Source organism: Polypterus senegalus, chromosome 12 (assembly GCF_016835505.1).
Source record: "Polypterus senegalus isolate Bchr_013 chromosome 12, ASM1683550v1, whole genome shotgun sequence".
Lineage (NCBI taxonomy): Eukaryota > Metazoa > Chordata > Cladistia > Polypteriformes > Polypteridae > Polypterus > Polypterus senegalus.
In genome coordinates this window covers 83,381,907-83,409,150 of record NC_053165.1, presented here as the reverse complement: position 1 = coordinate 83,409,150, position 27,244 = coordinate 83,381,907, and the positions used below count along the sequence as shown (strand labels likewise).

Genomic DNA, 27,244 nt, shown 5'->3' with positions numbered 1-27,244 from the left:
TGCAGTCTGGTAAGACTGCTAGATTTTTTTGCACTATTAAGCGTTTGGTGCACTACATTGAAGTGTTTCTCTGTCATTAGTCAAGTTTATATGTTCCTGCTTATTACTCATCAATATATATTGATGTTTTTGTAAGTTGGTTTTTTTTTTTTTTTTGAAGGGATCAGAAAAGTTATAATAATGGTGAATCACTTGGTGATCATTATAATACTACATTTAATAAATTCTGATGATGTGTTTATAATACATGTGTAGACTCTCACAGTGTTACAGTTTAAATAAAACAAAATGGTAGTAACATTACAGATGCTTGCCTGTGGTGGCCCGGCATAGTTTTGAAGCACAGAAATGAATTAACACTCTGTGTAATATGTCTTACCAGTCACAAGCACTTGAAGAATTGCCAGACTAAAAACAGTAAACAATCCCACAAGTCTTAGGGAGAATAAGTCAGAGTGTGCTGAAGGCTGGCAGTTGCACCACTGAAAACACGGTGGCACAGTGGGTAGCGCTGCTGCCTCGCAGTTAGGAGACCCAGGTTCGCCTCCCGGGATCTCCCCGCGTTGAGTTTGCATTTTCTCCTCGTGCCTGCGTGGGTTTCCTCCGGGTACTCTGGTTTCCTCCCACAGTCCAAAGACATGCAGGTTAGGTGCACTGGCGATCCTAAATTGTCCCTACTGTGTGCTTGGTGTGTGTGTGTGTGTTTGCGCCCTGCGGTGGTTTGTTTCCTGCCTTGCTGTTGGCTGGGATTGGCTCCAGCAGACCCCGGTGACCCTGTAGTTGGGATATAGCGGGTTGGATAATGAATGGATGGATAGTTTGTGCTATCTGACAACAAGTGGCATTGATTAACTAGTCAAGGGGATGTCTTCTACCTTCTACTGTGCCACTGTGCCACCCACTCACATGAATTGTACTCAAAGAAAAAAAGAGTGGATGTGTTCAGCAAAATAAAAATATGAGGGATAAGGGAAATATAAAAATTAAGACCCTAAGGAAAATACTTAAAATAACCGAGTTTTAACTTAACTGAGTCTTAAATAAGTGGTATTTATTAGTCATGCATATGCCATCCTTATCACAAGTCTGAGAATTTGTGCCATTGGTTTAAATATCATGACCTCCTACGTACATGAAAGCAAGAAACAAAATGGCAGTAGTCCTATAAAGAAAATAGAGCTGCCATGACATTACAAAGTAAAAAAAAGAGTTTTGATCAGTAATGATAGCTATATGATAATAATTATGATCAGAACACACTCAGAAGACTACTAGAATGTCATTAATGACAATATACTGTATACCTCGGGAGCAGCAGAGTCCTTCTACCTGTGGATGCAGAAAAAGCCTATGATACAGCTGAAAGGGGTAACGTATTCACCTCATTGCCTAATTTAGGTATGAACACAATTTATATACACAAATTAATTATACTCCAGCACACAAGTACAGTATTGATTCATGCAAATATACCTTCTAATGTCTATATTTTAAAATGTAGAATCAGATGGGTTTTTTACACTTTAAACTACGTTTTGTGTGTGAAAATATGGTTAAAAAAATAAATGTTTTTGTTCCTTTATCACTGACTTAGCTGTGCTACCTGTCTAAAATGGGATGAAATCGAATATTCGTAAAAGCAGTGTTAATATTTATGGTGTGCCACCAATTGGAATGACAAATACAATGCAAACAATACAATACAAATTTTATAAATGTTTGTGAAGCACCATTTTTGGAATGATAGTTATAGCACTTGGATGGAGATGCTTGCACAAAGAGACAACCTTTTTAAGGTGGAAATTACAGTATTTGTCATTACAATCAAAACTCTTGCCTTCTGCTTGCATGCATAGAGACATTGGAAACTGGAAGAGAAGGACATTAACAAAAGCATCATTTTACACAGTTGGATCAGTTTATATGACAGATCCATACTTTATATCAAGGGTGATTAATGTTGATCCTGAGGGCCACAGTGGATGTCGGGTTTTGTTCCAACCCATTTGCTAAATTACAAAACATTCTTTGCCAATAAGAACTTATATTTAATCTCATAACTTATTAATGTTTTAACTCTGCAATGTCTGATCATTCTTAAATAATAGATTTTTTTTCTTTTCTAATGATGTCATCCAAATACTTTAAAGCCTAAAACTGATGAGTAATTTTCAGTTCTTCGCCTTTATCTTCAGTTTCCTTCTATATTTCAGGGTTCAAGATTAATGTGAATAAGAGCATATTATTTGCTATAAATAGCCTTGCACATCAGCTTAAATTCGGAACAGTTTTCTTTAACTGTCTCATAGCAGTTAACACAATTACATAACAGTTAATAATTTAATTTTAGTAATCCGATAATTTGTTTAAACAAAACTTGATCAGCTTTTACATCTTTATCTCATGTTAGCTGAGAGAATTAACTTTGTTGAAATGGATATACTAACCATTTTTTATTCCTTTTTTAAAAACTAGACACAATTACAGCCTTGTTCATCTGGTATATAAAGAGGCCATGGTTTTAAAAAAAAAAAATCAAAGATCAAAAGCAGATGAAGGCATTGCGCTACATAACTTTAATTTCTACTACTGGGTTACAAATATATAATCTATGAGATTATGGAAAGAATAATCTAGAAATGAACATAAATAGACTCAGCCATGCACAGGAAATCCTGCGCCCAATCTTTCTTGTATGCTTTGCTCTACACATCACTGATTTCCTCTGATTTACCATTAAGCAATATCATTTTATACAGATAGCTCAGTGCTTAGTGTGACAGATCCATACTTTATATCAAGGGCAGTCAACAGCTACTTTAAGTATAGAGATTTGGTGATTTAGCTCTCATTTGAAATATGATGCCAGTATAAGAAACTTGACTATTTTTTTTTTTTTTTTAGTGTTTTCAAAATAATGCACCACTAGATAATTGAAGTCACTGCTATTAATAAGTTTCTGAAAATCAGATTGATAGATAGATAGATTCTTTATTAATCCCAAGGGGAAATTCACAATTGGAAGATCCTAAGTGAAATTCAGAACTGGTTAAAATAACATTCACCATCAATCTGATATATTCAAGGTTTTGGAAGTCGACAAATAAAACAGAGCAAAGTAATTAAAAATGTGTTTAGTAGAAAAAAAAAGGATGTATTAAATAATTTATTTGTTGGCTGATGTGAGTTAGGTTCTTGTTTGATTTAATTATTGTTTAGGATATCTTAATTGCAATGACATTTATAGATGTAGTAAACCCATTCTACACTAAAAAAACATATTAGTCGTCCTTCCAGTGAATTAATGCTGTAAAGTTCAAAATATAAAAGTATTGATTGCAAGCAGCAAATCCCTTTTTCACAGCCAAAAGAATTAACCCTGTGGAGGCAGGTATTTTCTTTTGAGAAACGTACCAGTTTAATTCAGCCCCACCCCACACACCTCCCCCTAGTATTTCTAAAGTACAATATTTTATTTCATGGATCTATAATTTTTGAAATTATTACGCATAATGAATCGCAAGGTATTAAAAATCAGAAATGATTTGTGGCTTACAGGTGAATGCTTTACTGAGCTCCCTTCAATAAAAATAAATTGGTAATGTACTCTTTGCTTTTCATGTCAGTGTATTAAATTATTGTTTATCCTCTCGGTTCTCAGCAGCTCAGAGTTCAAAAGGACAAGTTTATTATTTTGAGAAATTTTTGTTATCTTTAAATGTACAGACTGTCAGGGATGCCAGGGGCGACGACCCGGCCGGGACGCCCTGAAGGACCGGAAGAGGGTCTATGCCCGCCCTGGATCACGTGGGGGCCGCCACCCTGGTTGCTTTGGGGGACACGGGTAGAGGGCTTGGAAGCCCAACCCTGTAGGGGCCCGTGGTCACCGCCAGGGGGCGCCCCGATGCCTTTAGAGCCCTGGACCTCGGCACTTCTGCCACACCAGGAAGTGCTGGGGGGAAGAGAAGAAGGGACACCCGGACAGCTTTCGGGAGCACAGCTGGCAGTGGGCGATTGCCGGAATTCATCTGGCGCACATCCGGGTGCTAATAAAAGGGGCCACCTCCCTTCATTCGAGGCTGGAGTCGGGTGGAAGCAGGACGAAGCAGAAGAGAGTGTGGAGGCGGCCCGAAGAAGAAGGCATTGTGTGGCCAGGACTTTGTGGGGTTTGTGTGTACGCTGACTTTGGACTTTGTAAATATTGTAAATAAACATGTGGTGGTGGAAAACAACATGTCTGCCTGTCTGTGCCCGGGCCATGTTCACAAGACATACAGCATACATGTAATAAACTACATAGAAATTTAAGAGATTGTTTATTACTGTAAGGTTTACATCTGCACAAATATAAAAATGCAAAAATAGAAAATCAATTATTTTTTCAATAAACTCCATTAGAATTGGGATATAGCCATTGTCAAAATTACATAGATGCAGATATTTTTTTATTTTTTTGCTTATTTGGTTTCTAAGAGGTATCTCAAAAATCACATTTCAGAGCATGTTCATAATATTTTAAGAAAAAGGGTTTACTTTTCTGGACAGCACAGCAACTCCACAGATCTAGCATCTTGGGTTCAATCCTGTACCTGGTTCTTATCTATGTGGAGTTACGTGTTCTGCCAGTTTGTATGTGGGTTTTTCCTCCCACATCGCCTATAACAGGTGCAAGGTACTGGCCAGGGCTGATTCCTTCATTACACCCATGGCTGCTGGCATAGGCTCCAGCCTCCTTTGGCCCTGAATTGCATTAAAGGTGTTCAAAAATGTAATGGTTAATGGTAACTCTAGTTTTTTTAGCAGATATGAATGTGCACAATTGTAAAAAGTATTAATGCACAATAACCAGTTCTGATATTACAAATTCCGGATCCTGGCTCAGAATATATTGCCTTTGCCTGCTTTCTTATAGGATTTGGACAGAAATGGAGCACAAAATAAAAGTTTCATGTTACATTTAGCTTCTTAGTAAGAACACCCTGACTTGCTGAAATACTGTATACAGTGAAACCTATTCTGCCTTTTGTCCCCTGTGATCATAGACGTCAGATACCTCTACTCAAACATTTCACCTACATTCCACTAATGGGAGATTAGAGAACACAACAGCACTCTACTCTAAGACTATTCCTCTTTTTACTATCCAACCATCCATCCATTTTCCAACCCGCTGAATCCGAACACAGGGTCACGGGGGTCCGCTGGAGCCAGTCCCAGCCAACACAGGGCACAAGGCAGGAACCAATCCCGGGCAGGGTGCCAACCCACCACAGTCTTTTTACTATATAAAAAAAAAAAAACAAAACTGCAGTATTGTGTGTTAAAATGCATTGCATGTTATGTACATTTTACATGTTACATTTTACATGTTTTATATGTGTTGCATTATCTAGTTATTTAAATAATATCTTCAGCTTTCCAACAAAAAAGCAGACTAAAAAGGCAAAAAAAGAAACACCATAAACGCAATGAACACTTACTATAGTGAACTGATTAAATGTTATTTCACTGATTTATGCTTTTTTAGAACTGTATTAATACTGAAAAATGTCTATATTGGTCCCTGCTGTCTAAATAATACAAGTGTGAATATATATATATATATTTTTTCTCTAATTTTAACCACGCTCCTCTTCCCCACTATTCTATAACCAGCCAGCGAGTTAAGATTGCTCCATTTGAGCAAAATGAGACATCAATCTGATGCTGTATTAATGGCTAATATGTTATAACATTCGCTGGGAATTAATATAATATGTGGCATTATTCCAAAATATCTAATTAAAAGATAAGCATATAGGTTAACCCTAATAGTGTTTGATCGCTTTGTGAAAATTGTAGTTCAGTGAAACATAAGATTAAGTAAAATATTGGAAGAATATATGAAAAGAAAAGCAGGCACTTGAAGAGATCTCACGAAGTGCTTAATCCAGGGTAATTACCTGAGAGTCTGTGTTAGGAAAGATGAATGAATACATTGTCAAATTTCAAACTAAATTAATTTCTGTCTGGTAAAAACTGAGAAAGTGTGTATTCTGTCAGACACTGTCTTCTATTCATTGTGTGTAAGGTCCCACTGCCAAAATGATCTTAAATTATCTAAGGGCGTGTTACTGTGAAAGAACTGTTACAATTCTGACATAATTCCATCATCAACAGTATAACATTCTTTCAGTAGTAGTTAATGAAGAAAGGTTAGGAAATTGATTCATGTTGACTCTAGCAAAGTTTCTGCCTTATGTATAATGAAAGAAGTGCTTTTCTGAAAGATTCTATTTAGAACAAAGTTCTTTGAAAGATGCAAGAGAATTCTTAATATACAAATCTCTGGACCTGTGCAAGATATTGAAAACAAAACTGACAACCATTATGAACACTGATGCACATTCTGTTCCTGACACACTAGCATTGATTACTTTCAGGAAAAAAATTATTCAGCAAAAGTGTGCCAAAGAAATGCTACAGAAAGTTCTTTATACAATTGGCGATATGCAGTTATGACTGTGACTGCTGTTTTAATCTTTAGTCAAGTTGGACGTTTTTCTTTCTTCTTTAGTTGGGGACAAATAAAGACCTACCTACCTACCATCCATTTCAGTAAGGATGGGAACTATATGAATGTTTTCAAAAAGCACAATTGACAATAAGACCTATAGCTTAACATATTGTTTGTACCGATGCAAAGATTATTGACTGTGACAATCATTATGACTGTGCAGAACAGACCATATAAAGAAGAAAAACTGCCAAATAATTTACACTTTAAGCAAGACCATGCTATACTATGAGTTCAGAATCTAAGCTGAAAATAAAGCCAGACTTCATCCCGTTCATGTCAGTTAAACGTTTTTATTCAATTGGAGAGGGTGTTGGCTCAACAAAAATATTTTGTAACTTTTATCTGGTTTATTAAGAAGCCAGAGTATTGAGTACAATATTAACTGTACTGGAGTTGAGTGTCTTAACTAATGATAGGTGAATAATGAACTAGCTGCTGAGATCTTGTTTAACACCTTTAAAAAGCCAAGCAAAATTTAATTTACACAAATCTTTAAATTGATGACTGATTGTGTCATGGATTAGTAAACTGATGTGTAACGGTGAATCAGAAATTTTCAAAAGAAGACAGACACTTATGAAACAATGTATTCATGCTGAACTTTATCATAATTCTAGATATCCTATGGAACTCATCCATAGCATTTAGCACATGAAGTATTGATGATGGCACAACAGTCTAAATTCAAGACTGGTCACTTTCTTTGTGGAGTTTGTATGTTCTGAATTAGATCCTCATGCATCCTCTGCTCAAGAATAAACAAGTTTAATTCTCTGTCACTATAGAACATGTCCTTAAGTTCTGGGAAGCACCTAGTTGCTCTCCTCTGCACAGCTTTAAGTGCTACTATGTCTTTGTTGTAGCATGGTGACCAAAACTGCACACAATAAACCAGGTGTAGTCGCACTGTTGCATTATATAGTTTGAACATAATGCTCATCAGTTTATTTTCAGTTCAATTAATTGACCATGTGTTGATGTGTGTGTTTGTGATTATGCCCTTAAATGGGGTGGCAAAATGTTATCAAAGATTATCACCTCATTGAGTGAGTTGCATATGAGATGGGACAACTCTGAAGTGGATTAAAAAGGAAATATGGATGGACAGATGAAATGGTGAAGTCTGATCAGATATACAGAAAATTCCTGGAATCTTTTTTGTTATTTTTAACAGTAAGTGGCAAGAGACTACATAATCAAAATTAATTTAATTGTTACTTTCAACAAGACTGCCCTCTCCATGTATCTTTTGGATGAATTGATGTTATTTATTCAAAATGGATTGGCATTAGGTTTAAATGTGACTCCAAATATATTGTTGTGGACTACAGGGCCTGAAATAAGTGTTTTCAATCTAGAGTCTGGGTATAGTACTTAGTTCAGTGTGGAGGTGTCAGTCCATCATAAAGCACACTCATGCCTACTCCAACAATCACACATACAGCATCAAATTATAGATTCAAATCAACTTAACAGGCATGCATTTTAGAAAATCTATGCATGAACAATGTTCTCTCCACTGGGCTAGAAACTGAACCCAGATATTTGGAGCTGTGAGGCACTAACCAATATACTTAAAACAGAAAAACTTGCTTGCATAAGCCTTGGCAGCTTGCCCATTCAGATCTAAATAATGCCTAAAAGTGCCATCATAGAAATATTAAATGTTAAACTGAGCCCATCTGTATTCATGTCAGAAGTATAAATCTTCTTGTATCTCCTGCATAAGTGATAATGGGGTGGTGATGGTCTTCTTTTTTAATTCATCCTCCTTTTTACACCAGTTGTATTTGTTTTTTTCCTACCTTGTGTTTTGCTTAACCAAATACAAATTTAATCCCAAAAACACCATGAATGAATAATCAAAGTTTTTTTCTTTTACAGTATATTAAGTCAATTCTATGCCCATATTGAAATATAATAGCAAGAAGCTGCTGAAAGAACTTTGGAATAAAGTTACTTGGAAGTCCATATTAGAAGAAAGACAAAAGGCCGTGTATTTTAATATTCCACAGACTCTCACAGATCCTTAATGGTACCACCATGACACTGCCTTGATTTACCCCTTGGAAAACTGCTGATAGAAGTCACTGTTAACGAGAAATTGTTGGAAATAATTATGTGTAGTAAATTACATTTATTAGGTATAATCAGCCTGTTACTGGGCATAAGAAAAAGTCAATAATCCATCATTACTTAATTCAGTGATCCTACAAACAAATGCACTGCAATGTAAGGAATAAGAATTACAATTTCCAGAAAAGTCATCTTTGCCTGAAACCCTAACTAGGAGTACATTGCACTCAAAACATTTGATCCAACAACGCAGTACATCAGAAGGATGAGGACCCATATTCATGGAAATGACTTGGAGAACTTTCACAAATAAAGCCCCTGAAATGTATTAGAATCTCATCCAGGGGGTTGTACCTTGGCTGAGGTTGCTGTGACAGGTCAAGCTCTCCACAATCTCATTGGCATTTTAAAATATAAAAGGATGTTTAAAGTTTGGTGTTCTCTTTATATCTGCCATTTCCAATTTCTGGCACAACCATCTAAAATGAGCAAGTTCATAGATAAAGGTGGAAATGCCTATCATTTTCCAGGGAAAAGGTATAATGCAAGAAAGTCCAGAAAATATGTGACGTTTAGCAGCATCATGCTTAAGAACCCACGTCCATCAAAGAGCCTACCCTTACAGACACCCACCAGTCAGTTTTGCTTTCTGGAATACGCTAATGGTGTGTGTCTTATACATGTAGGAGGAAAACTTGAGAACCCTGAAAAAAAACCTGCTTGGACACAGGTAGAATTTGCAGACTCTACCCAGACAGAGACTGGACAGTATTCAAACCAAGGGTACTAAATCTGTGAGGCAACAGCATAATCACTGTGCCACCATACCACCTTTGTCAATATTAATATGTATGGCTGTTTTAAATGCACAGACAGAAAACATGCGCTTGTGTTAACAAATTAAAATATATGCAAAACAGAAAACCCTGGGTCACTTGAAGATTAAGAAGGATCAGTTTAATTTGCCTTAGGGTCATTTGATTTTGTCTGCATTAATTTTCATTTCAAAGACCAACTGGCAGTGTCTTCTATTTTGAGTCTTGGAATGACATGGTTTTACTTTATTTATTTAAGTACAACTAGAATAGTCACTTTACATAATAAAAATCACACTCTCCAGTCTCTCCAGTGTGTGGGGGAAGAGGTTAAGGGGCAGAGTACTACGTTTTAGCCTTAATTTAATTAATAATTGTGATGTGTTCTGCCAGCTAGTTGCCTGCGGCTCTTCCAAATTTAAGTCAAATGCAGCTAGTCTCTTTGTGGTTTTATATTTATAACCTGTAGTGTCTCTTCCTTGCAAATAATTAGTAAAATTATGCTGATATGTTTTTGCAGGAAACCACAGTAATGCAAATTTTAGACATACAGGCTATTTGCATATAATGCTTATTATCTCATTTACACAATATTCAAACACATCATATTATATTATAATGGTACATCATGATGTGGTATTGTAACCTATGTATTTAAAATCAAAAACATTTTGTAAAATGATCAAAGGCCAGCAGTATATGAGTAAAATATGTCTGTATACTGGAAATGTATTTGTACTTTAATATAGCTGCTTTATAGCCCCCTCACATTGACAGCTGCTTCAAGCAGAGAAACATACTAGCTTGGCACAAGCAGACCAAGTGGTTGTCTTCAGACCTGAGCTACACCTGTGCCACTCACCAAAGCAGATGTCCACTCACCATACTACTTTCTATTTGAGAATTCCTCCTCAGCCTCTAACCTCTATGGGAATATGGCAATCAACCACACTTAAGTGCTTTAAAACAATATACCTTGACCCAGCCTAACAATATATAATCATTATTACTATTAAAAAAAATGTATTAAGCACAGTAAAGCTGAGGGGAGCAAAAGCAGGACGTGTATTTTAAAGGAGTCTTGTTGGAAGATAATTATGCAGGGATACACATGATGGTGAATATGAGTCTTTTTTGAGCCTGGGTGCATAGCTGCTCTAAGGTTTCTTCAGTCCACAGAGTCTTGTATCTTGTCTGTTTCTTGGAGTATGCAGACGCCCAGTTGTTCCTTTTTTATTTTCTGTGCAGCATGCATACCACTTTAAAAGACATAATTTCTTCATGTAGATTTAACAATAATTATAGGAAAAAACAATAATCTTAGAACTACTGACATTTATGCATTATATCAGTGTTTCCCAGGCCGATGTCTATTCTGAACCTAATTACCCCAGGCTAATAAATTCCAAAAAATGTCTAGCAGTATGCATTTATGATTCTAAAAGAATCATAATGGTTACAAATCAATATCAGTAAATATACGGAGTTAAATTCACACATAGCAGTCATTTAAGGGATGCAAATATTTCTACACAAGAGTCTGCATACAATAAGATTTAGAGTCCAGAGTTCGATATGGTATGTTTTGAAATGACTGTAATCAGTCTTAGTTTTAAGAGGCTTTATTTAATAGTCTAGGTGTCCTGATTACTGTCTGTTTAATTAGATTTTCACTTGTTTGTAGCCTTTATTAAGTGTTTTATTCTACATTTTTTTTAATTCATAGTTCAGTATAGTGAGTTTGAACATTTATTCTTCATATGGCTTGCTTTTCATCTTTATACAAATTCATAACAGGATCTTTTTCTGAATTCATTAATTCACATATTTTTTGAGCTATATGTATCACATGTTAACTAACATCAACCCCAAAATAAAACCAAAAATAGAGAAATGTGATTACAAACAAAGGAATAATTATAGTAGGGCAAAAATGTAGAATACAAAATAGCATAAAATAACAAAACCTAAGCCTTGTGGGCATTGCAAAACACCAAACAATCCCCATTTAACCTTTGGGTTGACTGGCCTAGTTATTCAGTAGTTTCCTTTTCCCTGTTCATCATCTCCACAAATCAATCTACTTTTCACACCTGTGGCCTTTCCCTGCTCCAGCTGAGCCCTCGTTCAACAGCTGCCTCTACTCTCCAAGCACAAAGCCATGTGGCTGGCTGGTAACCTGTTAGCAAGAGTTCCAGGTCACCTGGTATTGATCAAAAATCTGGTCCTGAATGGCATGGCATACCCTTTAGCAGCACCAGGTGCTTCTTCATAATCCTCCCACTGCAGAAGAACCAGACTGGTTGTCTTTCCCCATATCCTTATGAGGCTACAACATACTACTGACTTGGACAGTATCAGTAAGACTACTTTTATTGAATCTTTCACACTGTACTGCAGTTTTAATATTTCACAACAGTGCCTCTAGATGAATGAATGGTTAAAGGTGATTAGTTTATTAGTAACAATATTGAATGAATACATATGTACATTAAACACTATTTCATAGTAGTATGTGTTCTAATACATCACATAATGGCAGAAATTTATGTACAAAATATAGCATTAAATATTCTGATTCCAAAAATAAAAAGTATTCATACTTCATATATTCTGTGGCATAAATACTGTAACTGCATTTGCAGATTGCAGATTTTTTTTAAATTTTAAAGTCTGAACATTTAGGGTTTCAGCAGTACAAATAGCTATGTGTAGCTTTGAAATTATAATAAATTAATAATAAAAGTTGAAAAAGATGCACCTATAGTTGTATATGGAGTGCGCTTGAGAAGACTGCGTCTCATCCCAGATGATGTTCAGTGTTGCAGAGAATGGAGGAAAAAAGATGTGGGGGTTAATTTATGTTAAACGAGTGGTGATGATACTTTTGATGTTGTGGATGCCCTCACATTGTACATAAACATTCTTCCTTTTGTAACCGAAGAATTACATTTTTTTAACAAATGTCAAGACGTGAGTCTACATTTGTACTTTTTTTGGTATTTGATTTAGTAAGTTTAAAAGTAATTCTTAGGCAAACATTGCTCTTTTAGGAAAAAACGGGTACCTTATGTATGCTACAACCAAAACTGAGAAATATAAAATGCATAGCCAGAAGGAAACGATAGTGAATGTTTTTTTGTCTTTCATGTTTATAATGTCATTATAGCATAATAAAGTAAGTTGTGAGTTAGACATAATAGTATATTTTAGCATTGTCACATGTTCTCATAGTTTATATCCATCATATATTACATACAGTATAACTAGCAAGATATTTTTAGTGCTGCTGTTTAGATGAAAACAAAAATATTGAAGTATTTTTCTATTTTTTGTCTTGCAGAAAAGTAAAGACACATTAGATCCAGGTCGGTACAGTCGCTCCTACACATCAGGAAGCACACTGGGAGCTGACCTTCGGAGAGGTAGACGAAAGCTGTCTGCAAGTCTTCAGGTACCTTCTTGGAGGCCTAGAGACAGGCCCCGGTCCCCTGAAATACTTGACAGTATGACAAGACCAACAACACTGCCCCTGCACATTCCTCCACGTATTGCAATCACCCACTGTGACTCGGACAGGTAAAGGAATGCTTGTTTTTTTTTTAACCTTAATTACGTGCACAGTTTTGTATAATTTGCATAATTAGACCTAAACAAAAATATGTTAAATTAAGGAGATTTCTTACATGCTTAATTCTTTGCTTATTCCACTTTAGCAAAAATAATTATTAATGAAAAAAATAAATGTACTTTATACTAATTATGACTGTAGCATAGTACAATTTCCACTACTTTTAGTTTAATTATGGTGCAGTACTGTTTGTCTTTAAAAATTGTAATGATCTTTTGTTGGAATTCGTGTGCTTACTTGGCCATGGGACTTGAAAATTTGAAAACAAATTTGATATCTCAAGCAACTTTTTTTTTCTTTTCTTTTTTAAAGATGCATGACTAATGATTAATTTACAAGTAAATAAGAAAAACAGTTTCGTTTACACATTTAACTTTTAATACTTGCTTGTAATAGATTTCTAGAGGTGGGCAAAGTCTTATGCAAAAAGTATGCAAAGGCTTAAACTTGGGTCATTACGGAAGATGCAGTCAGTTTATTGTTCCCTTTACTGGAAACATAAGACATTACCTAAGAGACAAAAACTTTTCAATGTTCCCCACATACAGCCAAGTATAGAAAATAATAAAATGACCTTCACACCTAACCGAGAGTAGCATGATAATGGTGTTATAATAAATAGTGATTGCTTTGCAGCTTTTTTTAGTTTAACATTATCATACATTTAAACTGAAAACTGCTTCATTTATTATTATGTTCATATTTGAAAAGTTTCCCAGACAGTTCATATTTGTGATGAACATTGTACTAGCAGTAGTAGCAATCTGGCTGAGGCCACTTCACATTGTGAGCCTAACTTTGTCATTGTATTGTTCTAGTTCATACCCTGAAATATTTATTGAAGAAGGGTGAAATGTAAGCATTTAATGCAGGGGTCTCCAACTCTAGTCCTGGAGAGCTACTGTGGCTGCAGGTTTTCATTCTAACCCTTTTCTTAATTTGTGAAGCCTTGGAAAGCAATATTAAATTCTGTATTTAATGGTTTTAAATTTTAAGATTTGTTCTCTGACTGATGATTTTGTTTTGCTCACCAAACATTTGGTTGAAAATAATCTGCTAATGATATACAGTAGTCTAGTCTGACTGTGATAACAGCTAAAAGGAAAAGCTGAACAATTTTGATTTTCAAATAAATGTTTTGAGTAATAGTATGAATTTTAGATTTAATTGAGCATCTCTCTGAAGTCTGGCAGGTACATATTTTCTTTTCTTGAGAGAACAATTCACTTGTACATCATATCCTTTTCTGACTCCACCAATGTCTGCCAATACTGCATTAATTGTTTTGTCTCGGAATATACTTTGACTTGATGTGTGTTAATCTATTCTAAAGTCATATTGTAATGTTGCCTTGTTAATGGTGTTACTATATAGGAAATGAGTGTAATTTAAATAATTCATTCAAAACTAAGAACAACTACTAGAAATAAGGTACAAGAGTCATTGCATGAGACTCTAATGTAGCTTCCTGTGCAAAGATTTTCTGAACTAAAAAACTAGTGAGGATGGTGTCGTCTTCAGCAGAACATTATTTAAAAAAACTGTTCTTCATTTTACACTTGCTCAACTCTTCTTCTGTTTTTTCTTATTCTGATCATTTGTCAGATTATGTTATGTTATGTGTTATGTGAAATGAATAAACTGTTCCTGCTCCAGTATGCATAGGTATCTGAATAGGCTACTTAAAAACCCTATGGGGTAGCACTGTGTACTTTTGTTGCAATAATACAAACTTCCCAATTTAATGATTGTAGATGTCCTATTCTACAGAGCAGTTTTTGCCTTATGGGAATATGCCCCTCATTTTGCAGTGACACCAGCGCACATGCCATTTATGAATGTATGCATTAAAAATGATTATAAAATGGTATGATGATTGAGTTTGTCTGGATAGAGATATGGGCTTGAACATAATGCATTTTTACCATCTAATGAAAGCAAAAAGTCAGGGCACCCAGTACATTCATTGTTATGCAAGCACCATATTGCTTTAAATACAAACTGCTACTGAACCAGTTGGATGTCTGTGTACAGTGCATAAGTGCAAGCTTTATGCCTGGCAAATCATCCGTCCATCATTTACATATACAACCTTGACATGCATACATAACACAGTGCTCTTGCAGTGTGTTCAGATGGACAAGTGCGTTTTTTATTTAGCAGATTAATTAAAACAAGACTGGGTAGGTTTTATGCATCATGTCACTAATGTGAAATACTCTAGTTCATTTTTATGCTATGTAACTTCAAGGTTAATTGAGTACAGTAAACTTGCATCATCAGGATGGCAAATAACGGAGTAGTCCTCAAAATCAATAACTGAAATCCTAATGGCCTACATGTATATGTTTGCGTGAGGTGCATGGCACTTGTAAGGAGTCTTTTGTCTATAGCTCACCCTAGATTCGAATTCTGAATTATTCATCCCTCTATCGTGATTGTTGTTGTGGAGAGTTCATGGGTAGCAGGATTCACTTTCTCTGGCGGCTTACATAATTCCTTGCAGCCACAAGTTTTTTTTTCTTCACTGTAAGTCACAACAAAAAAAAAACAAAAATCAGGTGCCTGGATGTAACGTATTTGATTGGTTACAAGTGATTTGCCTGAGGTTTTGTGTAGTATTTCAGAAGTTCTATTGTATTGGACAGTTAGGAGGATGACCGATACCTTGTAGTGTGTGCTTGTAATTTATAGCCTTTATGATGTCATTTTCTCCATGAGGGTAATCAGATATTTGCTATTGGAAGATTTATGAGTCAACATTCCTCTCAGTAGTAGTTCAGTAGTAGTTTAGGAAGCTATACAATAATGGGACATGGAGAGCAGCATTAATGGGAAAGGGGTTTGAATGGGAAAATCCTAAAATGTTTCTCAGTATGTCCAAATTAATACAGTATTAATTGGAGATATCAGAAATGTAACATTTAATTTTGCATATTCATAATATAGTAAAAATTAAAAATTACTATCAACTTATATGTGAATGTAACAACTCAACCAATTAGTTTATATATACAGGTAAAATTCCGTTACAATGAACTCCCAGGGACCTAAAAAAAATTTTGTTGTAACGAAAATTTCATTGTAGTGAGATTCTGTATTTGTTACTATAGTGCTTTCTTTAACTTGCGTCCAGGCGTTTGCAATCATTTCAGTAGCTTCTTTCACGTTAATTTTAATCTCCTCCTGCCTACAAGTTATGCTGACGAGAATTTTTCTCAGCATTTCCTTGCTATAATACACTTTCAGGGTGCAAATGATGCCCAAATCCAATGGCTGAAGTACTGCTGTGCAATTTTGGTGGGAGGAATTCAACGCGAACATTATCTAAATGCAGAAGCATGTTGTGGGCAGCACAGTTATCAATCAGAAGCCGAATCATCCTTCTTCTTCATATTGTGAGGTTTCTGAACTCTTTTGGGATCCCCCCTCCCCACCCAAAGGGACGGCACGCTGAAGTGCGTCCTGAAGCGTGATTGCAGCGTCTGTGGAAGATTGTTTGTCGTTGCTGGGGCAGGGCAATAACAGGCTCACAGTGGTGCAGTGAAGCGCCACAGAAGCACTTTCTTGCACCCCAACACACGAGGCTTAGTCTCAGTGCTTTAGCAAAACCAGCTTTATTCAGCTTGAAACAGTAACAGCACGGTTATTTATTGTAGCGTGATTTGCCACTCTGCTATACACAGACACAGCAGTCGGGCAGGGTCATGACCAGGTCAGTGACCAAGTAATCCTGTTATCTGTATTTACAATGTCCATGCTCCTAACCTTGCATCACCCATCAAGATCTTTTCTGTTTATTTTGGCGGAGAGACGCAGCATAGCCGTGAGCCTGCTATTGCCCTGTACAGACGCAGAGATCAGACTTCGGGACACTCTTCGGCGTGTTGTCCCGTTGACGGAGGTCCCAAGAGAGTTTACAAACCTCACATTTTCTTGAATGAATGCTGCCTTAATAGGAATGTTTCTTGAACGAGAATCACTGAACCACATAAAAACGGCTTTTTCAACGTCTTCAAATGCCGCGGTTCACATATGTTTGCAACCTGATATTTTTCTTTTTTTTGCTCTGTCTCTCATGAAAGTTCACAGTGTCAATGGCGAAATTCCAAATTCACTTTCAACGTCTTTTTTCTTTTTGCCGCAATTGAGAGGTGCAAAATAATTTTTTTTCTAATATGAATTATCGTTTTTTCATGTCTGCCGTTTCTATAGGAGGGTGACAATGAGTTCAATTCCAATTAATGTTTTTCAAATGTTGACGAGCGATAAGCAAAAGGTATCACTGAAAACCACAGGAAACAAAAAAGGCAATAAAAAAAAAGTACGAGGAAAGTCCAAAGAAAGAAAAAACAATTTACGGTGTTTCTGTTTGGGGATCTTTGTGCACAACTGAGCTGTGACCACAGAACTGACTGCTCTGCGGAAGATTCATTCAGGCATTTCACGGTCTTTTGTGCACTTTGTTGTAAGGAAAGTATCTGCTGAATGGACTTCGTACTAACAAGATTTCTATAGACTCGTGTCATATGGGGAAACTGTCAGGATCATAAAAATACCTTGTTGTAATGAAAATTTCGTTGTAAGGATATTTGTTGTAACAGAATTTTACCTTTATATGTATATGTGTGTGTGTGTGTATTATACACATTTATATTATTATTATTATTATTATTATACATAATATTTACACATTATATTATACATAATATACACACACACTCAGGGCTATTCAAAATGAAAGAGCAGATTTCAAAAATTTATTCCAAACAAACTGTAAAGGATAGAAACACATTCCGCAACATCAGTGGATAGAAGAAAGTTCAAAATTTGGTCCTATGGTCCTTGAGATTGCATGCACTCAACATGAGCACCATGTGTAGCGTGACAACATCAAAACGGTAGACCATTTCTTGCCATACACGAGTCAACTGGTCCCTAGTTACTGAATTCACAGCTTCCTCAATTCGATGTCGCAAATCTTGAAGATTAGTGGGCATAGGTGGAACAAACACTCATTCTTTAATGTACCCTATAGATAAAAATTGCAGGGGTTAGTTCTTGAGACCTGGGAGGCCATAGACGATGAGCAAGATCTTGTTGTCCACCTTTTCCAGTCCATCATCCTGGAATGGTGTCGTTCAGGTAATGCTGGATCTTCAAATTTTCTTGAAGTTGGGGAAATTTTCTATGCCATTCATAAATTTGATTATGATGAGGTAACTGTTTGTTGAACTGTTGGCGGAATTCACGTTGCACTTGAACAGTGGACTTACACTTTGCAAATTGCAGCGATGATTTCTCTTGTGGTGTTGTCACCATTTTACTATAAACAAGAAACAGCGCTTGGTGGCATTTACTGTTACTTTTAGGCAGGCTTTTAAATTTTGAACTTTCCTCTATCCAGTGATGTGCAGAATTTGTTTCTGTCCTTTACAGTTTGTTTGAAATTAATTTTTGAAATCTGCTCTTTCATTTTAAATAGCCATGTGTGTATGTGTGTGTTTGTATCTGTAATATATATATATATATATATATATATATATATATATATATATATATATATATATATATATATATTTCCTCTGTGTTGCTAAATCCTGTATGAAGCAGATGTTTTTTTATTTGAGTTTGTCTATCAAAACAGGTTACATATATTGTAAGCTTATTGGCATAACCCTAACCCCAATATTTAGCGAGGTATTGGACATAAGGACCTTGTATAATAATCTGATAAATATGTAAGACATTTACCTTTTTCAGAATACAGATGTCAGTTGAGAAAGAGTGCTGTGGTTTAGTGAGCTGAATCACAGCATCTGTATCTTAGGTTCTTTATCCCTAAAATTTTCAGGTTAAGTTTGTTGCCACATTAAACTGGCAAGTTTATTGCATTCTGCAGTAGTCTACTGCTTTACTCAAGGCTGGTTCTTGCCTAGTGCCCAGACTAGACATGTACTTAACTACGCATACTTATAGGGGGAGAAAAAGGCAGCTGCAGTATTGTCTATTTTTCCATTTAATTCAGTATTAACCAGGTAAGTTGAAATATTCTGCATCACTCTTTTAATTTACTTTCTAACAATTGTATCCCACATCCATCATATTAAATGGGAAAGCACATTTTGACCATAGTCATTCTCAATAAAATTTGGAAAAGATGTGTCCAGTTTTGCTGAAGAAGAGGCAAGGATGTTGGTTTGGACTTAAACACTCTCTGTAACAGCCACACTTTCTTAAAGGGAAGTGATTTTCTTTAATGCATACAGTGAAGATGTTTTTCTATTGATATTGTGGGTTGTGATCATTACGATGTAGTGTAGAAGAAAACAGAATGGATTAACTGCGCTTCTCAGAGCACTAATGATTCATTAATATGGCTGTATTTCATCAAGTGTCCATTATTGTGCCACAGCTGTCAGCTTTGCCATCATATTTTATCTCGCAGTGAACCACATTGAGCCATTAATCCCATTTCCCTTCATTATTCCTTCTTTCTGCCTTTGAAATGTTGTACCACTGACATTTCTATGCAAAAGTGGTCAAATCTCATTACAGAGAGGAAATTTGCAAAGAAGGAATCGTATTGCAAAAGTGGATCTCTCCTTATTATATGTGAGAGAGAGGGGGCTTAAGTAACAAAGCTCAGCAAGACTTTATCTTGGTTTTATGATGATTAAATTAACAAAAAATAGGTGGCTAAAAAATCCACTGTAAAGAATCCAACCATCCATCCATTTTCCAACCCGCTGAATCCGAATACAGGGTCACGGGGGTCTGCTGGAGCCAATCCCAGCCAACACAGGGCACAAGGCAGGAACCAATCCTGGGCAGGGTGCCAACCCACCGCAGGACACACACAAACACACCCACACACCAAGCACACACTAGGGCCAATTTAGAATCGCCAATCCACCTAACCTGCATGTCTTTGGAGTGTGGGAGGAAACCCACGCAGACACGGGGAGAACATGCAAACTCCACGCAGGGAGGACCCGGGAAGCGAACCCGGGTCTCCTAACTGCGAGGCAGCAGCGCTACCACTGCGCCACTGTGCCGCCCACTGTAAAGAATGTGTTTTTTTTAATTATTGCTATGTTGAGAAGATAGTATTTTCCGATTATTGTCAGTGCTTAAAGTCTTATTAAATGTTTTGACTTGTTTTTTTATTGTATAATTAGGAATTTCTAGGGTATAGTTATCTTGAAAAAAGTCTTTAGGAGAATTTTTTTATTCCTACTTTCTGCTGCTTAATAAAGCTTTGCATAGGTTTATAAGTTCATTTTCTAGACATGTCAGAAATTTCTGTTTTACAAAATAGTTGTTTAAGACATACTGAATTAGAGACATAAGTGAATGGTAAACAAGTGGTTATTGAGATTGCTACATTTTTGTTGTGTTTGTCTATCTTCACTCAGAATAACATCACGGTAATCGTACTGATACATTCTGTCTTATCATATTATGATAAAATGACTACATTTATATACTTTATTGAAAGGACAGCGATATTCTTCTATATATAAGGCAGCAAAGCATCACACAATGAGTTGTACTCATTACCATAGAAAGTGGGATGTAAAATTGATCATGATATGGATAATATTCACTAACAAGTTTTTCAAGGAATCTTTTGACAGCATGCCTCACACACATTTAATAAAAATGAAAATATTAACTAAACATATTTTGAGTTGTGCAGGGTGATACCAAGCTATCCTAAGCAAGAAATAAATTGGTTTATTATAGGTGTTTCCCAAACATTTTCAAACTTTAGCTGGGTTTCACCAATATAATAGTTAAAATGCTGATATCCTTAAATTTATATGAATGATTTAGATAGATAAAAGCTTAGTACCTGCGATGAAATGGCACCATATGCAAGGTTTATTCGTGCCTTGCACCCTATCCTAGCTGAGACTCAGGTCTGGATTGAGCAGGTTAGAAAATGACATGACAAAAATTTAGTAGAGGGGCAAGAAACACAGATCGGTGCTATGCTACATTTTATAGCATCATATTTTAGACTTTGTTCTTGCTAGTTTAAACACTTTCTGTTATTGTCCATAATTCAAGGATATAGAGTATCCATTGATTGATTGATTGATTGACTTTAAATGGAGGAGGCAGCATGAATACAAAAGAATAAGCAAGGTTACAGTGTAACGCATGGTGAAGACAGAGCCAAATACTGAACAGAATATGCTTTACTAACTGCAATATTTTAGTAATGTATTATGCTTCATGGAACCAACATAAAGGCAGATTGTTTTGAAAGTTCAATCCACATTACAAGTATTTGTCATTCACCTGCATTTTCATCATGTCTGTATTTGGGTACTGTCTTACCTTATCGTAACGTTGGTGTTAAGTTTGTTTAAGAAATCTTATTATCCTTTCATGAATTTCTTGTTTTTACTTCAGGCATTTCTCAAAAAGTAATAAAGGGATTGTGGCTGAAAATGCAGTAGGTCAGCCCGTATATCAGATTTATTTATGTCAATAATGGTAAGGCGGACAGCATACTGGATAGCACTTCACCTTCACAGTTCCAGGAGACTGTGTTTGAATTCTGTTTGGAGTTGCCATACTCTTCCTCAGCGTGCATTGACTTTTCTTTGGGTTCTCTTATTTTTCACCCTCATCCCAAAAACAAGTGTTACTTGGCATCCTTAAATTATCTTTAAATCATTTCTATATAAACAGACATGAATATACAGTAAGTAAGTGAGTGTAAGTGTTCCACGTATTAGACAGGCACCATTTGCAGCAGGTCTGTGCCTTTCCACATTGCTTTCAGTATAGGCGCTTACCTTCTATCACTCTAACAGTGACTGCATTGTGAAGGTGAACATCTTAGATACTTGTGAATGATATTGAGATTATTTATAGTGTTTTGTGCAGTGTGTTCAATAAAAAATATTTACATTTCTTCTTTTATTAATTTTTAGCATACCTCTGTGTGTTTTCTAACACAATTATCCAGTTTAAGAGAGTGGAAAGCCACAGCCGATCTGGGTAAAGATCTGTGCAAAGTATACATGGCATTTCATTGTAGAGCACAGTCATGCAATGTATTTTAATAATTTTATTGCAGCTGTACTTTTTCTTTAAGAAAGTATCCATACTGAGAAGGGTAGTAGATCGATGGATGACGAAAAACTTTTTGTTTTAATTCAGTAACTTCAGATGGCTTTGTCTCTGTGCAGTGTCATCTTATATTAGCCACAAGGGGGTGGAGTGCAAGTAAAATCATAATTAATTATGTGACTTATAGAGGAATGGCTGAGATCTGGGTTGACTTTACCAAAAAGCTGCTGAATTTGTTGTCACTTGTCATTGTGACACTTTTTTAAAAAGACAAAACTGACCTTATTCTATTTCCCACCATCCTTTTATTGTGCTTTAAAAAAAGCACTATAATAGGAAACCTGAAGAAGAGGTGAGGTTCAAAAATAAAGCAAAAGTCAGGAACTGGAAGATCAGAAATACTGGAATCAGAGTTTTTATACAAACCAGCAATAGGTAGGGTTTTGGGAATTCATAAACTTGGAAACGGAAACTACTTTGAGGTGCACTTTTATCCCATTGCATTGAGATTGATGGTTGATGGCTTTGGAGGACATGCCCCAAACATTGCAAACTCTACCCTAGCAACAAGAGCTTAAAATAATGCCTCTAAGTGCTGGCAGAAATAGTGCAAATAAGTATATACAGTAGAAACAAAACTAAGCTAACAGGCAAAAAATGGTGTAACCTCCAGAATCTTTGGGTTAGAAAACTTTCACACTAGAGTTCCTATAATAAATTGACAGATACATGAGGATCCTGCATCTTTAAACTGAAGATCATAAAAGGACAAGGCACATTTTAATTATAGCCGCTGAAAATGCTCAACTAAAGGCTTACTATAATTTTTTATTTGCCTGCTTTAATGGTAGGGTGGCACAGTGGTACACTGCTTAGCTCTGTTGCTTTTTACTTTCAGAGTCTCAGTTTAGACATTGACTGTGTGGATTTTAAACATCCTGTGTATGTCAGGATGTGTCCCCCTGTAAGGACTAGGGCACCTTCCAGTGATTTCTGTATAACTGGAAACAAAACAACAAAGTGATATTCTGAAAAAACACTGTCACTTTCCAGAAGGCAGAGTCCTAAACTGACTCCATGACATTTCCCCCCTGGTTATGAGGTGTGCGAGGTGGAAGAAGCACATTCAGGTGCATGGGAACCAGAAATTTTATCACTCGGCAGCCTGACACTGAGTGCTGGATCTGCAGACATAATCATTATATATATATATATATATATATATATATATATATATATATATATATATATATATATATATATATAGGTACATAGGACAAGAGTTTTTTTTTGTTTTTTCTGTCCACCCTGGCCATCGGACCTTACTCTTATTCTAAGTTAATTAATGTTGACTTATGTTTATTTTTTATTGTGTCTTCTATTTTTCTATTCACTTTGTAAAGCACTTTGAGCTACATTTTTTTTGTATGAATATGTGCTATATAAATAAATGTTGATTGATTGATTGAAACATCAAAAAGAATTGCAACACGTAAACAGGAGCATCAAAACGCCATCAGACGGAAGGACTCACGATCACTGATTGATACGCACACAAATTCAGCTGGACATACATTTAAATGGGACAATGTACAAGTAAGATTTAAGGCCAGTACTAAAAGTGCCATAGAGCTCGCTGAATCTTGGCTTTCAAACGGAAACGCCATTAACAGACATTTGGAAATGAACCCAGCATATGCAAACTTAAGAAGAAGTACATCCTCATAATAAATAAAACTTTATGACTAACACCCTCCTAGCCCCACCTCATTACCCTCACCCCCCCTCCGCACACACTCAGACCCGCCTTATTTTGCTATATATTGCCTTTGATTCTTGTGTGTCTAATCATTATCCTCTGATGATGGCTCCTGGCAGGAGCTGAAAGCTCAGGAATAAAAAGTACTTTATGATACGTGATTCATTCTCTCCCCTTGTGGATCTCCAACTACAAATATATATATATAATGATTATGTCTGCACCGCTGTTCTTCTTATGAGCATCAATAGAAGGCCACACTTCTGGCTTACTGATAAATAATAGTAACCAGACAGGTTATCGGTCAGCCTGACTTTAGCACAATAATAACGCTATAACAGCACACAAAGGAAGCCGACATGATCCGTTTATCAATAATATGCATATCTGAGATGGTTTGATGGGGTTGAGTTGTTAATCACCTGTCAGCTTGATGGTCATCATGATGTTGCACTTATTAGTCATATTAATTTCATAATGCTGTTGTGACGATGCTGCGAGTAATAGTTACAGGAAAGTTTGATGGCTTGTGGAAGGACCATGAAGGCCCAAGGCTGGACCAGAGGATCATGCAACAGGCTTTCACAGTGCCTTCATTACTGGTTGTAAGCATCATCAGATAAGTAACACTCTCAGTAACTGGAAAATATGTTAAATTAGGAGGTTATGTATAGCCCAGCTAATTCTAATAACAATTAAGACTGTAGCAGGGATGTTCAATATGCTACAAGTCAAGGAAATATATAGTATATTAACACAGTTGTCATATTGATGATCATTTGAACAGAATAGTGCCACCTGTTGGATGAAAGAAACATCAATTCCACAAAACAGAACTATTGGACAAAGAGCTTGGAAAGAGTCTAGACTGGAGTAATTTCAAGGAACCATTAAAAAAAATCACAAGATTTAACATGCTTAAGAAATCAATGAATGGTTAGAGATCATTCTTCGCCTGTAAATTTTACAATAAGCTATCGGAAGCTATTTGGGGGTTCAGGAATTTATGACCAGCTGTATAATGAATGTTTAGTTTATATGAATAACTGTTCAACATGAGTAATAGTATCACATATGTATTTCAGGTTCTTTATGTTCAATATATAGTTTTCTTTTTTTATTTCAATGTCATTATTTAGGATGTCAGTATTTTAATAAAGAAACGCATAATGGAGGAGTGAAAGGATTGGCATGATATTGGAGTGTTAAAAATTGAAAAAGAAAGATATAGCAGCCTCTATAAAAATGCATTCATATGAAAAAAGGAATTCACAGAATGCAGATGGACTGAAACGCCAGTAGAACGCTTGAGTTGTGCTACAAGTTCAAACAACATGTGGAATTCTTGTTTTCTGGTACATTTAAAGGAAATAGCGAATCTGAAATGTGCAGCTACCTTCTGTTGCTCTGAGAAAGTGTGAGAGACATTTACATATTATTGAAACTGTACAAGCACTGCTTAAAAATAACTGGAGCAGAAGAGCAGACAACTCAAGGAACACATAATACTGCAAAAAAAAAAAAAAAAAATGCAGAAAGTCAAACAAGCAAGTCTGAAAGAATGAAAGCCTTGGCAGTATGGCAACTGTGAAAGCAGAGACCATGGAGAACTGGAAAACGCCTCTTTTTTATGTGAAATGTGAAACCATTTTGAATGGTCTGGCATTGTTGAAGCTGAGAAGAAATAATAATGACTTGCATATAATGAAATTACTATGTCATTAGAGCAGACCGTTATAAAAGATATTTTGAATCTGACAGATACCACCTGGCTGAACAGGTTGAAAACAGCCTTTATTACACATGGAAAACCACCAGCATACCCATACTTGACAAATCTAACCCTTTTGATACAATAAATGTGAATGTATCCATATTAATAAAATTTATATGTCCTTCAAATTAATAGTCTTGATGGTCCGGCTGCAGTCACTGATGGAAAAGGCCCTAAACGGCTGAAGAGGCACTTTTATACTGGAACAGCCTAGCTTAAAATTATAAGACACCAGAAGAATTATTGATGAACCATTGTCTTCCCTCAGTCCTTCCAGGTACAAACCAGTAGCTACAACTTCAGTCCATCAGATAAAAGTGATGTACACACAAGAAGAAATCTGTACTAAGAGAGATACATTTTGACAGTTCAGTCAGATCACTTTCACATTTGCATGCCGGAGAAGCCATCAGAATCTGTAAATGGCATATTGGAACCTATTAGTTGCCATCTAGCTTTCTGACACAGAAGAACTGAATAGTGATATTATATCCTAGAAAATGTGAAAAAGAGTACAATATTCATGCAGATTTGACATTTAACTCTTAAGAACCAAATATGACAAACATCAATGCTTAGCCATATATTTCAAAACAGTTAAATGAGCATAACTCTCATACTGTCCCTTACTATAGGAGCTTAAGATACAATGTGAATTACTGCTCTTAAGTGAGGATTGCATTTGGTTCTAATGTTATGCAAAAAAAGGTAGCATTGTGCTTTGTCAAATAAACAATTATGGCCTATATATCTATGGGATAAGACCTTGTTAAGAAAGTCTCTGCTATGTGAATTACATCATGCATTAACATATCATGAAAGAAAAACTTTGATTTACTGTGTCATTTTTGACTTATGCAGTCAGGGCTAATTGTCCTTTGCCTACCTTTTAGCCCCTTGAGAGTGTTGCATCAGAGATGTAGGTGAAAACTACTTATGCAGGGTGGCTGAGAATCGGTGCTGTCTGAAACTGAATATCTTTCCAAAACAGTTTTGGGAAAAGACAGTTGGTAATAGGTTCATATTTCTAGTAACAAAAATTGGATCTTAAAAATATCATATTCAATAAACTGTATCGTGTTAATTTTCCTCTTCTCTTTATTCATTTATTTAACATTTAATTATCATTTCTAGAGATAATTATAAATTGAAACTCACATTGCCTATTCAAGCTAAATATTAACAGCAAATTAATCTAGGATTACAGCATCTTCAGGAACTTCCACTTTTCACCATTTTTGTTTTCTTATGCTTCTTGTTTGTGATGAGTATAAGGTAGAAATGGATCTAATTTGAGATGTATGCCAGTCGTAAGGTGCATGCAAAGACAACCATTTGCACATTCTCCCAGTAAGTGTTTTAGTGGCCCCAGTTGCTCTGACAAAAATATCTTTAAAGTTATGAGGGAATCCGGAATCTCTGGTTGAGATGTTCTACTAGAGAACTCGGAAGAAAGTAAAAAAAAAAATCCAAATTAAAGGTATGCTAGTGCAAAGTCAAGCTAATTGTCAAAGTGCTTACTGTGAGGTATTAAAGCATA

The 27,244-nt window shown here is 35.9% G+C and overlaps 1 protein-coding gene across 1 annotated transcript in view; it reads left to right on the top strand.

Moving 5' to 3' along the window:
* Positions 1-27,244, top strand: part of pde4a (phosphodiesterase 4A, cAMP-specific) — a 640,523-nt gene that overhangs the window by 87,017 nt on the left and 526,262 nt on the right. The window contains exon 3 of the mRNA XM_039772684.1: positions 12,794-13,029. Coding sequence (XP_039628618.1) covers positions 12,794-13,029 — 236 coding nt within the window. The remainder of the gene's footprint in view (positions 1-12,793; positions 13,030-27,244) is intronic.